The sequence below is a fragment of the Manacus candei genome, unplaced genomic scaffold (genome assembly GCF_025592945.1).
Source record: "Manacus candei isolate 608988 ecotype Guabito, Panama unplaced genomic scaffold, ASM2559294v1 h1tg000028l, whole genome shotgun sequence".
NCBI classification, from domain to species: domain Eukaryota; kingdom Metazoa; phylum Chordata; class Aves; order Passeriformes; family Pipridae; genus Manacus; species Manacus candei.
Window position 1 is genome coordinate 7,045,798 of NW_026138076.1, and position 17,335 is coordinate 7,063,132.

Below are 17,335 nucleotides of genomic sequence, written 5' to 3' on the forward strand. Positions count from 1 at the left end.
GCTCTTGGTGGAGCTTTGAGGAGTGTCACACCCTGTGTTATCCTGGCTCAGAAGCAGGGAGTTGGAAACAATCACAGGCCGTTAGCTTTTAATTGAAAGGAATATTCTTTTAGTTAGGATTTAAAGTTCTTAGCAAGATTTCTCAAATATTAAATATTAATGACTTTACTACCACAGTAAGCTGTCAGAAGAGTCTGCTCTTGTGTAGAGACCATGTCAGCACAAAATGAGGTTCCTCTCTTCCATAGTGGCTATTCTCATTTTTAGAGAGTTTTAAATTTAAATAGACATCTTTGTGTCTCTTCAGAGATCTTGAATTTGAAGTCAGTGTCTTGACCTGATGATTTTCTTCCCGATGGATGGAAATGGTTGAATTTTTTCTTTTGATAAAAGGTGTAAGGGTTTTCTCCTAGGTGAAGGGTGGTGAAGACACAGTGTTTGTTGCAACAGGATTTTTAATTAAAATTCCTCACTTTTAGAGGCTTGGTCAGTTTTTTGAGTATTCTAGCAATGAACTGTCAGCACACGTGTGTTTGTGGGTGGTGAGGAACTTGGTTTTAGGGGGTTGCTAATCTTTGAACACTAAACAGTGTTCAGCTGTGGTATCACTGGCATAATGGTGTTTTCATGTTGAGGTGGGGGTTTTCTAGACTCTCTTTTTATTTGTCTTCTCACATCTGTGATTTATGAGGACCTCCATTCTACACAATATATGCAAGGATGGCATTTACTGTCAAGTAAAGATTCAGAAAAATAGACAGGCTGCCCATAAAGTGTGCATCCTTTCTCAGTTTCCTACCAGACCTGAATGCTGCCTTGGTTTCTGCTCTCAGGCTCTTCCGGGTGTGATCTGTCTGTAGGCAGTGAAGGCAGGCTGACATGACAAAATTCACCCAGTCTGTCTGGGTCACTGATGTGATCTAGATCAATTTAGAATACAAAATAAATACTCTTGAGATACTGTGCTGTGGATATTTTCCATTCTAGTCTTTCTTCATTTCAATGATGGAATTTGGGTGCCCATGAGTGTTTTCAGGAGGGGAGAAAGGGGAGACTTTTCCAGCCATACTGAAATCCTTATGTGCTGGGAAAAGTGTTTGATAATTTGAAATTTTGTGACTTGCCACTCACAAATACTCCTTTCTCATAACAGGTTGTTGAATGCAATAAAGCCGGGATTGGTAAAAAAGATCAATAGACTACCGACTCCCATTGCAGGTTTGGTGAGTATATCGAATGGAGGAAAATATTTCAGTGCTGCTTTTTGCACCTTGACTTTATGACTGTGTGATTCAGATAGCAATTATTTTTGTAATTTGAACTCTTCTAACCTAGTAAACTCAGACAGTCCCTCTGAAATCTGAACTCTCTGTGTAGTCACCTTAAGACCTTTCAGTCTTTTTTTTTTTCGCAAGTGGGCAGTATTCAAGAGGCAGAGTATATTTTTAGAGGAAGAAAATCTTCTTGGTTATATGTAATTTTCCAGTTGTGGTGCTAGCTTTAGAAAAACTGGAATGCATGCATTAGAAACCATCACCACAAAAAGATAGTTTTTCAAAAGGAAGAAAACTGTAATTGTGTATTTTGTCTCATTTTCCCTTTCCCGAAAAATACCACAGTCTGCAGATAACATTCATTGCAGGACTATCTAGGGAACTGTTTCATGTTGACCTTAAGAGCAGCAAAAAAGTTGGTCATAATCTGTTATAAGCAAAGAAGACCACAGAGGATGTGCTGACAGCTCATGGGCTGTCAGGAGCACTGGGTCCTCAGGAGGTCACCTCAAGTGGTGGCACAGTCTTGTGGTTGCTGTTGGGGCAGAAAGTGGGGGTATTGAGTGGGTGTTGGGTCTAACAGGATTAGCTGCATAGAAATATGGCTGTATTGATTTTATCTTCAATTCTAACTGGGAATAAGAGGGTCCTTGAGCAGGTGGCAGTCCTTGATTTAGACATGGCTCCTTTCTGTTCTGGCACTGCTCACATTGTAACTTAGTTGTGCATGATTCAGAACTTGCTGATAGCTGAAGTTAACATTCCCTTTTATAAACTGCATTAAAAAGTTTCAGTGTATTAGCGACCATGTTACATTTCATTTTAAATTGGTTCTGTGTTATTATATAGCCTTTGAGGCTGACATATTTCTGCACGACTACTGCCTTGCCTCGTTTTAGGATCTAATTTTTGATCCCCACCACCCTTTCTCTAAAGTTTCCTTGTGTGCCTTTTTTTTTGCCTCTAAAACCCATCTAGTTTTATTCCTTTGCAGTCCTCTTTGAAAGGAATATTTGATATAAACAGCTGCAAAAAGTACCAGTAGTGCAGTTTTCTTTTCCTTGGCTCCCTTTCAGGAAAGACTCAATTTTTGTTATGACTGTTTTAAGAAGATGATATTGAATTACATTGAGTTTTTTCCTTATTCATATGTAAAATCCCAAAGGTAAGGTGGTTGTAGCAGGAGGGACATGGCAAAAAGTCATTATATGTGTGTATTTTCTTGTTCCTTGATATATATCTCTTGCAAGATGTATATTTTCAAAGCATTATGAAAAACAGCAGTTTTCCTGGTATTAATGATACAGCACATCTTTTTTGTATTGTAGTGTGACTTTATTACCTCTGTAGTTGTGTCCTCTGATTCCCTTTAGTAACTACTTTTCTAAATATTTTTCCTAATAAATAATTAGGCTATTAAAAAAAGTTCACTGCTTCTGAGTTCTTGAACATTACCAATGGACGTTTAAATCTACTGTTATGTGAATAAATTGGTCCAAACAAAACAAACCATCAGAATTTCCCCTAGCTTTCCAAAGTGTCTGGTTCCATACCTGCTAACTTTTGTTGCCATTTTTAGTTACAGTGGTAAGTGGCTGTTTTAAGGATTGCATGTGAATTTAAATGATCAAGTGTTCTAGTCTGTTATGCTTAGTTATGGTGTATTATTTTAAAGTACAGACATCAGGAGTATATTTGAGCACAGAGTGAATCTTTTTCTGTTCACTTACACATGCCATGTCTGTGCGTCTGAAAAAGAATTAAAATATTGACACTGTAGCCCAGAAGCTGTTATACCTCCTAGTAAGCTGACCATATATGAGAGACATTATTTATTGCCAATTTTTCTTTATTATCTTAGTTTTGGTTGGCTTGACATAGTAAATAGTTACTTCTTGCCAGTTATTTCACCCCAGTGAATGTAATTTCCTCCAGTAGAAGTGGAAATGCTTTGAAAGCTTCAGTACCTTTTCACCATAGCGTGAGATATGTGCTTTTGAACTCCTAGATACTGTTTCTGCCTAAAAAGTGTAACCTAATTGTTGTAACAGAATTAATTTTTCCCTGGTAGCTGATAGAATAAGTATTTAGTTCAGAAGTAGAGACAATACATACATTTTTTTTTAGAGTTGGAGCTAAAACTTATGAGTAATTGTGAAGTACTCAAAGTGCCTTTTGTTTCATCTTTAACCTCCAGAGACACAAACAGTCATATATTATGTAGCTCTACAAAATGCCTACTTGAGTCTAATTCTCCAGACGATGGTCTATTTTTCTCCTTTGTTATTGTAAGGAAAAATTAAGAAGTATCCTTTATCGAAGGAAAGTAACAGTGAACTTGAAGCCCATAACAGAGAATGCTGAGGTGTTCATCTGGGATTATGATCGGGTGTAAAAATTTTGCCTAGAATTCATATTTGAGTGACTTCTCATAACACTGCTGTGAAGTAATATGTATAACCGGTCTGGTGTTGAGAGATTAAATTCTTCAAACTTTTCCTGGCATTTAAAATTAGATGAATCTGCAGTTACTCTGAAATTCTCACCAGTGACTTCCTCATGTGGTTTAAGAGGGAATGGTTTATTTGCAGGTCTTGTATACCAGAACACCAATCATGTAAGTAAAATTTATTGGTTATAGTGTTGTAGTGTTAAAGTAAGAACTGAAGGATCTGCGCACCACCAAACAAAGCACGCAGGCCATATAAATACACAAAGATGATCTTTGTCTAGTTGCTAGTCTGAGTCAGGATGTAGATTGTATGCAGCATTACATATGGAATTACATATGTTCAGCTTGGCAGGCTTGTTTGTAATTTTCTTTGATCTCCGGAAGTGCCGACTGCTTCTGTTATCGCAGCAGAAATGATACATTGCTTTAATGAAAGAAAACGTAGGACCCGTGGTTTGATATTCAGACTTACAGTATTAAATTTGATGAAACGTTTTCTCATTCCTGTTCAGAATTCATTAATCCTGAAAGCTAATGCTCCCACCAAAAAGCAAATTCACAAAACATCCAAAGAACATATTAGGCCTAGGTAGGAGTAACAGAATTTGCTGAAAGCCTTTTTGCCAGAAGAAATTTTCTCATGTGAGAAATTGATACTGAGCATCTTTGTTTTAAGACTGTCAGCTTTCCAGCAGCATCCTTTCATGTATTTAATTGTAAAAGGCTGGAAAAGTATTTTGGCTGAGCTATTAATTAAAAGACCATATGAAGTTGCACAAGGCTTACAAAGATGGATTATTAGAGTGCAATGAATATAATTAAGTGATTTTTACAAAACCAGTGATTTTTTTCAGTGAATTGCTGTTGGTTTCTTTCACTTCATATGATGTTCTATGTGAACACAACTAATTTTTAAAGTTTCTACTAATTGCAGTTTTGTACAGCTATGCTTATTAAGTCTTCTCCAGAAATAAAAAATTACCAGCATCACTGTAGATAAGCTTTACTCTACAGTGCTAACCACTGTATGTTGACTATCATTTTCCCTTAAAAAAGATTCTGGTTTTTGCTTCCTGTCCCTGAATAATGTCACTCCGTGAGAAAAGAAAAGGTTTCTGCCTTATCTTTTGTTTGACAGGGTTTAGGGGAGTTTATAGCATTACTTCAGTTCCTTGAACAATCCCCACAGGAGCTCAGACACTTACTTCAGAGGCTGTGTGAGAGATTCTCACATATAATAGTAGGAAGTAGTCAAGACAAAGATGGAGACATGAACTCTAGCTTGGATCTTGGCTCACATTTCAGCACTACTGAATAAAAATCTGTTTACTGTGGCATCCAGTGTTCAGTTTGTGTATGGTCCTCAACTTTGTGACATCTGTATGATTTAGCACTGGAAAAAATAGCTCTGCAAAAGTCACCTGGTTGCATGGTTATTGCACCCAGATGAACAGAACTGTAACGTGCTGTTTAAGAAAGCTTGTTCCTTTGAAAACAAGATTGTTTTTTTTTTCTTTGATTATTTTCCTAGGAAGTTTCTCTTGGCAAAGTGTTCTCTGGGAACTTGTTACTAACCTTATTAAGAACAGCTACCTGTCTGCTGGTATTGGTAGATTGCTCTTATGCTGTAATATTGCATAAATTATAGGTTTGAGGTTTTTTATGTCATATGTTATCTCAAAGACATTTCATCATTCTATTAGCTTCCAGGAGTTTGTGCTACTAATTAAGTTCAGCAAATGAGATCTTGTTTTTTCATGCAGATATGAACCTCAAAATAAAATTACAAGACCCAAATAAAGTCTAGTGTATTACACACAGTTAAAAATAATTAGTGAAGATAGAGAAATACAAAGAACTTAATCTGATGTGCATTATTTTTATCACTTTTTCCATTCATACTTCCTTGTTACTAATTTTTTTCTTCAAAAACTATCTTCTTGTTTTTTCTCTTAAATTTATCACTTTCCCTTTAATTCTAGCACTTTCTAGAAAGAGCCTGCTCCTATTGTAATATATAGATTCATAATACATTAAATTTCTGTTTCGTTGTTTTGTACTACTACTCACTGCTGGACATATTCATTTCCCAGAACAATTGTATTCATAAAAACGTCTTGCTATCTAAGTTGTGGTACTTGTGAAGTAAACGGAAGCCAAATTTCCTAACTATCTAAAAACAAAAAGTTCTTGGCACTTGCATCCCAAGAGCATTTTTATGAATGTTGATGGAAAGCAAAGTGTCAGCAGCATAGCAAAATGCTGTGCAAACCATTCTGCCGTGGTTTCTGTGAATCTTCCTTGCTAAATGGTAATTGGTTTTTCTACACCTCTTGTGTCTGCCTTCAGTTCTGAAATCTGAATATTTGACTAAAGCAGTATTTAGGGTCTGGCCAGTGGTTTGGAGCAGCCTTGTGTGCCTTGTCTCACCACATACTGGAATATATATTGAATCTTTTCACTAAAGCAGTAGTATCCTTAAAAAAATAAATGGTTTGCATCATTGTCTTTTTATGCTTATGTTGTATGTTTTTTTTTACTTCCCAGGCTTTTTAGACCCTGCCTTTAAATTCATTTTTCATTTAGATTTTCCTGCCTATTTGTTTTGATGTCATCTAAGCTGGACAGAGCTACCTTATAAAATTCCTCTTTAATGAATTTAGCTGTACGTTATGTACTCATAAACATTTCTATGTTACATGAAGAATACAAAAGTAAACTAACAGGTGTTTCTTAACCACACTGTTTGTAAAGAGTCTGTGTGGAACAATCTGCAGTGAAGCTGTAGTTAATTCATCGCAGAAGAGGAAAACAGCCATCAGTTCAAATTTGGCAGGAAACACAGAAGAAACAGCATTGGGGGGAAAATGAAATGCAAACCAATAAAACCTAAAACTTTACATGGAAATTCAGCCATTTTCTTTTTATTCCGGATTGAAGGTTTTTATTGCTTCCAATTAGCCATACAAATGCTGTCCAGAAAGCATTGCTCTCTTCCCATTTAGAGATAAACAAGTAAGCCAAATGCAAAACACTATGCTGGCATCTCATTTAGTATTTTATTGATCGAAATGGGTATGCTTACTCTGCTGGTTTGGGTTTGGCTCCAAAACCCTCATACTTTTGATGCTGGGAACTAATCATTGATCTGACAGCAAATGTGCTAGAGACGTATTCCACTACTGCATTGGGTTCAGCCTGTGTTGTCCAGGCTTCCAAGTTTATACTTTAATCTGATGTATGGACGTAAGAGAGCCTGAAACAATAGGAAATTAATAAAATATATAAACTATAGAAAAACAGACAAAACACCTTGTTTATTTGCTTTTGATGGTCGAGTTGTGTTTGGCTGTAATGCACATCCTCAGAGAAGTGAGTTTAGCCAGCTCCTAGTAGTCTTCACATTCCTTATCCCTCGGTGGCTCATGAGCTGTCCCTAACATCCATGAGCAGTCCCTTCTGTCCTCAGCTACCAGCTGGAGTGTTGCATTTATGATGTCTGGAGGTGAAACTTGAAGTGAAGGCACCTGGTTTGCTTCCAAATTGCCCATTACTGATCCCTTACAGGTTTTCGTGTGTTTCCTGCACCACTGGCCTCAGCCAGAACTCAACTGGGACTTTGGAAGACTGACCTCACTGTTGGCCCTGAAGTCCCTTCTTCCGGATTTTTCCTTAGCTGGAGTGCTTACAGTGCGCTCAATAAGCTAAGCTGTTTGTTGGCTGGGACCACTCCTTGTCATGCTATGGATTACTGGCCTTTTCTGCCAGTGTCAAGGAATTTTTCCCTTGTTATAAGCTGAAGCCTCTCATTTAGCAGAGTACCCTGAACAATTTCCTTGTTGGGTGAGGATGGCACCAGCCAAGATAGGTAAGGTTTTGCAGTACACAGATGAAGGATGGCTGTGATCCATAGCTGCTGCGTATGTATGCAAACTTCACCGTGTTGCTGAGACCCATTCTCAAACTGGACTGGTTAGGATTCAAAGGTGTAGCAGTTTCACAGTCAGCTTAAGCTGTGCCCTGAGCCTGCTGAGCTCTGCTGCTGAGAATGTCAGGACTTGGTTTGGCCAAATGCTAATAATATGTGTAAGCTCTTTGTGGCAAGGATCATCTGCTAGTCTGTTTTTGTCTAACACCTCACCCCATGAGTCCTGCTCTGTAGCCAGGACTCCTAGACAGTATGTTAGTACAAATAATAAATAACTGTTACAAAAATATCACAGGCATTCCTGTGTCATTCTCAGTCTGGTTTTAGACTGCTCTCCCAAGAACCATGAATTTAATCAGTAGGTTTATAATTAGCTTTATACACATTGAATAATTTAAAATGTTAATATGCAAATATAGAGGTAAAGGGGAGCCTTCTCTGTTTTAAGACCAAGAGAGGATGGCCACTGCAGTGGATCTCCTTATTTGGAACTTCTGTTTGTTTTACGGAGACACCCTTTTCTTGCCCAGCCTTAGCATGCTTTAGGAAAAAGTCTTTGATTAAAAGCAAAGAGTCTACCTGTTTTGGGGCTGTCAAGTGACTCACAAAGCTGTTATTTATAAAAGGATATAAATAAAGGCTTAGTGTAATGATTATTTACTTTTTATTTTTTTGACATAGGAAGTTTAATAAAGTGAAGGATTCCAGGGATAACATTTGAAAATAGCAAAAAGAAAAACATTACTGCTGAAGCTATAATGCTAGGCAGCTGAAACATGAACTTGCTCTTATCATGGCATTAACCTTTACTATAAATGACAGAGTCTTTCCTTGGGTTGGAGAGGTCAGCTGGAGCTCATTTTGTACCCGTGAAAAATGTAGGTTGCCCACTGGATTAATTGTTAGATTTGCTTTCAGATGCTAAAGAGTCCTTCTACAAGTTCAGCCATGACTTGCCTTATGTTGGTTTAATGACTCTGATTGAGTGAGTATTTCAGAAATGGCAAACTTTTGAAGAATAATCTGTAAGCATCTGTAAGTATCAAAAATGATAGTTTAACAAACAAAATGCCATTTGCCATGTAGCTTAAGTCTTCACTAAATGAAGTGAACAATCCAGTGCCTTCCTTGAGCTGTTGTCCTAGAAACAAAAGGCCTTCTGAACAATGATTTATACTCTTCAGAACAAATCCTGCTCTTGAAGCTTATGACTCCTCTTAATAGCTGGGCCAATACCACATGCTCGGGAGCATCTTCAGGAATTTTCAGTGAAGGTGTTGGATGCCCTGAGTCTGTGAATGTGTCACCTGTGTCCTATGATGAATGTGGCACTGTTGCAGTTGTATCCAGGCACCTGCGATTTTTAGGTGTCTTCCGTTGCAAAATTGATTAGTTTACCGATGAGGATGTAAAAAGAAGCACTTAGCTGGTGTACTGCATCTGTTTAGGACAACATACTTTAAATAAGCAGAGCTATAACTATTCATGCCTTGACGTTAAATAAGTATCGGCTTTTGTCCTTAACAATAAAAACTGGACCTGAGCTTATGGTTGTTTTCAGCTGCTCTGAATTTGGCTTTCGTACACCTTCTACCATGACAGCACTACCACTCATATGGTTATCAGCTGAAGTGGGCAGCTGATCTGGCTGAAAAATACCCTTCATCTTACAGTATGAGCAGAACGCAGGCAGGAGAGAAGGAAGAGGCTCACCAAGTTGGGAAAGGAGGTGTCATTCGATCAGTTTAAAGTAGTTCTGAAACTGCAGCTAGAGAGTTTAAACTTAGATGCACTCCTTAAGGCATTGGCAAAAGCAAAGGACACAGGAACCTGTGAAAGTCGCAAACCTTACTTACATCCTTGATTTAAAGGTTGACTGTATTTAAAACTATACTTAGTAGTACACTCACACCCTAATTCTGGAAAGCCTCTCACAGGTTGGAGTCTGTAGGTCTGCGCTATAAATACTGTCTCTGATCCCCAACTGTCTTTTTCAGTGACATCTAGCATCTGCTACAGGGAAGAGCTAGGTCCATGTGATATGATCTGGAGAATGTTGATAACTGGATAACAGTAGCACTGGAAGTGTGAAAAGGGAGGGTGTCTTCCCAATAGCTCTTAATCTGACGAGTCCCTGGGAGGCAAGCAAGTACAGTTTTCACAGTGTGGTCAGACCAACAGATCTGCCACCTCAAAATGGTCCAGGGAAGCTCAAGCTTCCTTTGACTTCTCTTGTGAAAAGGAAGCAAGCAACGGTCAGTTGTGACCCCAGCCCTTGAGCTGAAGATGGTAGCAGAAAAATGCTGTCTCTAATCCCCTCCCTGGCTGCAAATCAACTTGGTGAAGTCTGTTGCAATTAATGTCTGCTAGCAACTGTTCATACGGTTTCTATGCTGAAAACCTTTCCAGGCACTCTGGATTTCTGTCAGATGATGTGCATGTCGTTAGCAGGAGCCTACGTGCTGAATGCAGATGATGGAACATGTCTCGCTCCAAAGATCACATTGCAGTTGTTTCCCTGATTTAAAGCAAACAAGCAGAAAGGCAAACTAGTGGAAAAACAGTGCCTTAAAGATCTGTGCACAGTGATTTCTTTGGTTTAAGAGCCCAGTAAAATTCTGTCGTCTGGTGCTGTGTTCAAGAGTTCACAGAGGTTGAAATATCTGACACTGAATTCTCCTTGTCTTCTGCATTCCTCAGTGCTCCTGGATGAAAGCCACTTGCTTCCTGCTTGGCATGGTACTTTCCAATTGTAGTGCACTTCCTCTTAAATGTCCAGAGGTCTAATGGTACTATTGTAAACCTGTTAAAATTAATGCTGCAGAGGAAACAGCTTAGTTAACTGCTTGTGGAAAATACAGTGGTAGGCTGAATTATCTGACTGAGGGACACCAAAACCATTAACTATCAACCTCTTGAAAGCTGAAAAGCCTTGTGATACAATGTGGAAATCTGTCCCACAGCTTAGTAAGAGAATTACAATTCATTTATGGACAAGCAATATAACTAATGGTCTAGAAAATTAATATTGCAATACAGAGGCAATCCTCAGCTCTTTGGAGTAGTGTCATTCTGTTAAAGTCCTCACTATTGCCACGTATTTTTTTGTTTCTGCCTTTTCATCTTCATGTGGGAAGCACTGTTACTTAGACCGCGAATGTCTGTTTTATTTTGGGGCAATGGTGCACGCTGATTTATTACTGTGTGATGTGTGAAAGGGAGTTTTCAGGCTTTTCAATAAGGGGAGGGTATTGAACTTGCTAAATGTGTGCATGCGTCCAAGTATGTACTGAGTTCAACTCAGCTTTTTTCAGTCCATTCTGTATGCTACTTCATGATCTCGGCTTTTCTTTTTGAATTGTACTAGTTCTCATGCACAATTTAGAATCAAGCCTGGGTTTACCCATAAGACCAATGGTAAACATGATGCTTTCCCCCTTCCCCTTTCTTTTCTTTTTTAGTCGTAATTTTGGTATTAATTGGTCTCTTTTTACTGCGAGAGAGATGTTACTTGACTTGATGTGTTGCAAAGTTGTATCAGTGTGTTGAGAGGCACATTGGACTAAGTGCCAAATTGTGACTTTCAACCTTTGCGCCTGTTGTGAGGCAGCAAATTTCAGGCCTTAAACCGATTGTCTGGGCTGATGATGCTCTTGCTTCTTGCCTTTTATAACTGTTGGGTTGGTTGGTGCAGTGTAGCTTGGCTGCACAACCAACAAATCCTATGGGTGTTACTAAGAGTTCCTGGATATTTCTCATACTTTCTCTTAAAGAAAGCTGCCTCTTTGCTGTTGTCCTCTTAATACTGTTTCTAGTTTGGTTGGAAGGAGGCTTGCTGTTTTTTTCAAAAACAGCCCTAACTTTACCACTCCTGCCTAGCAACAGCATTAGGGATCTTAGAGCTAATGCCTGCTGTTGGCTAAATACATGAGCTGTCAGTAGGTTGTTGCATTCTCATCTTTGCATTCATGCCCCGATATAATGCAGCTGTAGAGGTTCCTCTGAAGCTGCCTGGTGAGTGCCTTCAGGGAGAAGCTGCAGGCCTGATTGCCTAGTGATGGGCAAAAGAAGGTGAAGTACAGTAACCACAACTGTAAAAGCTCAAGTGTCAGTGGGACAGACTTAACGTACAGGAAGCACCTACTCTTTGGCTAACCAAGGGAGGGATTCACGGTCATTTTGGCAACTAAGGAGAGCTGACCTGTGAAGCAGCTCTGTTTCCTTGGCCAGCAGTGCATGGATCAAGAATGCTGGTCAGTGGTTTTTTGGTTTTAACCTTCCTGTCCTTCCTATCTCCTCCTGTTCTGCAGCCCACAGCAGTGAGCAGGGTCACAGTATAAATGTCCTCCACCTCTCAAGCCTGGTTTTCAGACCAAAGCTGACAGACCTGCTAGATAAGAAGTGTGACGTTTATGTATTAATTTCTGGAGTTACAGGGATCAGCCACAAAGTATTAGCACCACTCTACAGCATGTCCTCTGTTATTTAAAAGGGAGGATAATGAATAGGTTCAGTTATTTGAGGTTTCAAGTAATCCAAGGCAATTTTCAGTGTAATTAATATGTGTCAGGAATTTGACCCTTGTGGGGATAACAAGAAGTTTTGGATAACTGAGGTGATACTGTAAACAAGTAGTGAAAACTGTGCCAGAAAACCATCTGCACAGGTCAGTAGCACCACCTAATAAAATCTCTAAATTTCTGATCTAGAAAAATACTTTATACAACTTTCACTTGGCATACAGAGAAGCAGAAAAAACCCTTTCTTTTTTGTACAATTCTGGGATGTTTTCTTTCATTAAGTTTCTCCTGTTATCCTTAAAGAGGTCAAGCAGTAGTTGCTTCTTAAACTGTGGCAACTGCATGAAAAGGATAACTTGAAATGTCCTGAGAGTGCCACATTCACTGGACATACACTGTTCTGCTTTCCTGAACATGTTTATTTTTGAAAAAAATACAAGCAGATTAAAAGGAAATAATGACTACTACTACAGGCTTGATACTATGTATTGGAAACTGTATATTTTGATATTTCATTTAAAAATTATGAAAAAATGCAGGAATTGCATCAATAATTGCAAAAACTAGTTGCAAACTGGCAAATAAAACAGAATGATTCCCAGAGACTGCTGTCAGAACTTTTACAAAAGCCTTCTTTAAAGAGAAGTACATAAATACATGTTGTGGGCCAAAAGAACACCCAAAATTTGTGACTAAAGGCGATGTTTAGTGACAGACATGTAAAAAAGAAACACGACATAAAGTTTATCATAGGAGGCTGGGTTTTGTTTTGTTCTGTTTTTTCTGAAAAGCAGTCAGGCTAGATTGATGTTCCTCCTTAGTGTACATGCCTGTATTTTATTTTTGCACTACTGAATAGTGACTGGGTGGAATCTGGTATGTCAGTGGACTAGGATTTTAGACAAGGAAGAAGCAAAATAATTACATCCTCTTGGAGAAGAGTTGCAGTCCAACAAAAATTTGAGTAAGCAAGGTATTAGCAGAATTATTTTAGAATGGGTGACACTTTATCTTCAGAAATATTGCACCAGTTTTTACTTGTTCTTTCATTCTGTCTGCAACAACCCAAACAGCAAAATTCAATCCAATATTATGATTAGTTTGAAGGGAGTTTAGGAGTTATATCTTCAGGCATGCCTGGCCTCCATTTTCAGGCATCTCAGATTTTTGCATGATGCAATCAGCAGTGATCAAAATCTGTTTTCCTGCAAAGTATCAACTTACTGGTATGAATCCCCTCACCCCTTTTAAGCTAAATGCTATATGGCATCTCAAGTCTCTGCCTTCACGAATTTGTAACTAAGAAACACTGCACTGACACGGTTAAAAAAGCACAGAGAGAAACAAGGTATTTGTCAGCACAGTGTTATCAGCAAACCTGGTATCTCTCTGCCATCAGCTCTTCATAGGCTCAACTGTAATGAAGAATTTTGGGGAGGATGATGGAATCGTTCTAGTGAAATTTAGAGGAGGCTACTCATAAGCATGATCACTGCGTGAGAAAATCCAAAATCTGCCTAGAGTCAGCATCCACAGTATTAGACTAAGTTGGCTAGTTCCCAGAGGTGTTTGAGACCTTAAATGCTCTTTAGTCCTTACCCTGTGGTTGATCAGATATTAATCACTTGCTTTTTTAAATACTATTTTAAAATCTCTTGAGCCACCCAATCCTGACTAAAATTTACTTTCTACAATATGATCCTAAAGAACTGAAACTCCTTGAATTCCAGACTTTTACGTAATTTTTGAATAACTGAGAGTTCTTGGTGTTCTCATACTTGCATCAAAAATTCTTGCAGATAGTTCATCATCCCAAGAGTAGTTCACCTGGCTTATTCTATTTTGTTTGGCTGAAATTTGATAAGCAATATTAGAAATCCAACACTTAAATCTTAATACAAACTATTAAGTAAGCAAATTACACACCAAGAACTTCAAAGATTGTGGTCAGTATTCTTCGTTGCAGCTTCCAGTATAATTTATTCTCTTCTTATAGCAGCATACAAATATTCTTGTCCTTTATAACTATGCAGGTTGGAGAAATAAGAATGCCAGACTGAGGTTAGGAAGCAAATGGGAAGCAAATAAGAGGAAAATAAGTCAACTACTCTATTCAGGATAATGGAAGGTGGAGTTTGGGATATGCCAAAGAATGGAGAACCCTGGATAACCTCTGTGTTGTGGGTGTGGGCAACTCACTGAACAGCCTGCTTGGGTTTGGCAGCAGCATCTATCACTCTGGCTTGGGACCGCCACAGAACAGCTCTTGCGGGAGAGCAACTTGACGCCAGTGCCTTTTCCAGTCGGGGGCAAGTGGCCCAAAGGCATGAGATCAGCTTAGCAGTGCAGCACAGCACATTTGGGGATTTCCAGGTTGCCAAAAAGCCCCAGAAAGTAGGTGCTGCTCAGGTGCTAGCTGACTCTCCAGGCTCTCTGCAGTCACACGCAGAGCACAGGGAACGCTGAAGCCCTTGTGCAGCTCTGGACTGGCTGGCATGTACGTGAATGGGCATGTGTGACCAGTACCTCCTGGGTGGGTGAGACCCCTGTGCTGCAGTTTGGGCAGTGTTCCTGCATCACCTAAGGTTGTTGCGTAGCTCTGTGGCCCCTGTATTTGTATCGGGCTACATCTGTTGACCTTGTAAACCCCAGGTAGCTCTCAATAGGGGCTCCAGATTTAAGGGTTGATTGGCTTCAGCACAGTGCTGAGCATCAGCTGGGTCTGTGCATTCAAGCAAGGCAGTACTGTGTGATGAATATTCCCCTGTTGCTAGGAAGGGCAGTGTAGAGGTGCTTGCCAAAGCCAGTAAGTCCTGCTGGCCTTGAGCTGATTTTGGGTAGCCATGTGTAACATTTGCATTCTCCAGAAATCTGTGCCTCTGGGAGTGGTTTGGAGACGTGAGCTGGCTGGGGACTGGAGCTCTGCAGTGCTTTAAATCAGCTAATTTACTGACAGCTTCTTATTGATGCTGGAGCTAGTACACCTGCTTTCATGGCCTCTGAAGCCTGGCCTAATAATCTTGCTGGACTCTACTGATTCTGCTGTCTAGATACACCTCTCTCTGATCAACTCTGAGTCCCATCCCTCTGTTGAGAAAAGAAAAAAATCATATTTACTTTAAATTTACTATTTTCCTTTATAAAGTATCATCAGCTAAGTTTTACTAAGGTTTTAATGTGGCTTTAAATTGTAAAGGTTTTCAGAGTAGCAGTGAGGAGTTGGAAGTTTGTTGTTTGATGGTACATGAATATCTCTGCTGGCCTTATTTGTGAGTGTTCTGAGCAGGAGCCACTGGTTATACCCAGGTAAGCTGAATTGACTATTTTCCTCTAACAAACAAAAGGTTATCTCAAGACTGTCAAGGACAGAGGGTAGTGTATAAACTGGTTTTAAGAATAAATTTAAGAATAACTGATTTGTTTCCCCTTTCCGTTCCCATCATCAACAAGTGAGAGAAGATATTTCTGCCATCTCCACTGCTTAGTTCCTGATCCTAAAGACCTGGTGTGATCTTTCTACCCTTGTTGCTTTATGCATTCCAAGGGAAGAGAGTACACCTCTAATGTGTTGAAGAAAATTGACCAACAGGAACATCTGTCCTGTAGGAGAAGAGATCCTTTTCTGTCCTCTATTCTGCTGTCCAGAGGAACCAGAACCAAGACATTGTAAAAGAACTGGAAAAAAGCCTTACAACAGGAATACACCGTATTAAAGAAGCGGTCCTTTCATTCTCTCTTGTTTTAACCATTGATTTTATGTACATTAATGTGAGGAAATTCTGCTTCTTAAATATGATATATTATTGTACTACTTTTTATTCCTCCTGAAAGCTTAGTCTTCACAACTGCAAATTACTCTGGCATCCAGATGTAATCCATGAATCCTGCTTTCCAAATGGCCCTTCAAAAGCCTATTTGCATGACCTCTATAGACTTAACAAACAGTAGTAATTTGAGTTGGCTATTCTGCTCAATGCATCTCGGTTTGCAGCTACTATAGCTTCATGAATAGTTGTGTTAATTCTTGAATTATGCCTAGGGAATGCTTTACTGATGATTGAAAAGGGAGGCGAAACAAATCACTGCCAGACTATTGGGTAGTTCATCTTCCCTTGAATATCTACCACAAAAAAAAACACCAAAGCTGCAGATATTCAAGATGACTGACAATTATGGCCAAATCTGGGAAGAAACAACAGATACATGGATTAGTATTGGGGTATTCAGTAATTCAAGCTGTTACATTGTATACAGTCAAAGTTACAAACTGGCACTGATTTACTTAGCATAGTTTTGCACAGATATTTTGATTGTCTGTAAAATTCACTTGCAGCAAATTGAAAATTATTCATTTTCTTCCCCTTCCTTTTCCTCACCAAAATCATTCTAGACTTCTAAATATGAAAGCTTCCTATTTATTTTTTTAGTATAAGTAAAAACAATAAAGGTAGGTTTTGCAAGTCAAATGTACTGGAACTTCATTCAGCAGAAAAAGCCAATTAAAAAAACAGTGTTTTTTGGACTTGGACAGCTTCTTTTAGAAGTATTTGCAAGGAGACCCCAACCTGTACATTAAAGAAGTCCAGTATGTTTTATGTAATGTTGGCATGAAAATGCAAAGTTATGAGTGGGGGAAAATGTATGTCAGGTATCATGTAACAGCAGCAAAGAGATTTCTGATTTTTATCAAACCTTGACCACCACAGATTATTAAAACATATTCCTTGGCAATAAAGAATAGATGTTTAATTTGAAAGAAGAAGTGGAATTTGTTGGTTTTTTTGCAGAGGTCACGAACTGAACAGGAATGAGTCCTCCCTGGCAGTTTCATTATTTTGCTGTTTGCCTTGGGGAATAGAGATTTGGTCTGATTTTAAAAGCTACTGCCAGGCCTCCAGCCCCCACAGGCAGCTTTCTTGCATCTTTCAAGGCCCACCTACAGCAGTTGTACTTGGACATGGAGATGCAGAGGCCCTCCAACAGCTTGGGCTGCATAGTGTCCTGATTCCTGCAGTGGATTGCTGTCTGCTGAGAGAAGTCCAAGTATTGGCAACTATTACTACTGTTTTGCTTTAAATGGAAGATAACTTTGCTTAATATCCCAAGCTAAAGAGAACATACCATGGAAAAGAACGGGGAAAGAAAGTAAAGTCATGTTAGT

The 17,335-nt window shown here is 39.0% G+C and overlaps 1 protein-coding gene across 4 annotated transcripts in view; it reads left to right on the top strand.

The window, feature by feature from the left end:
- Positions 1-17,335, top strand: part of LIMCH1 (LIM and calponin homology domains 1) — a 179,461-nt gene that overhangs the window by 79,239 nt on the left and 82,887 nt on the right. For all 4 annotated transcript variants that reach the window (XM_051789902.1, XM_051789901.1, XM_051789905.1 and 1 more), the window contains one exon: positions 1,154-1,223. In XM_051789902.1, the coding sequence (XP_051645862.1) occupies positions 1,154-1,223 (70 nt within the window). The remainder of the gene's footprint in view (positions 1-1,153; positions 1,224-17,335) is intronic.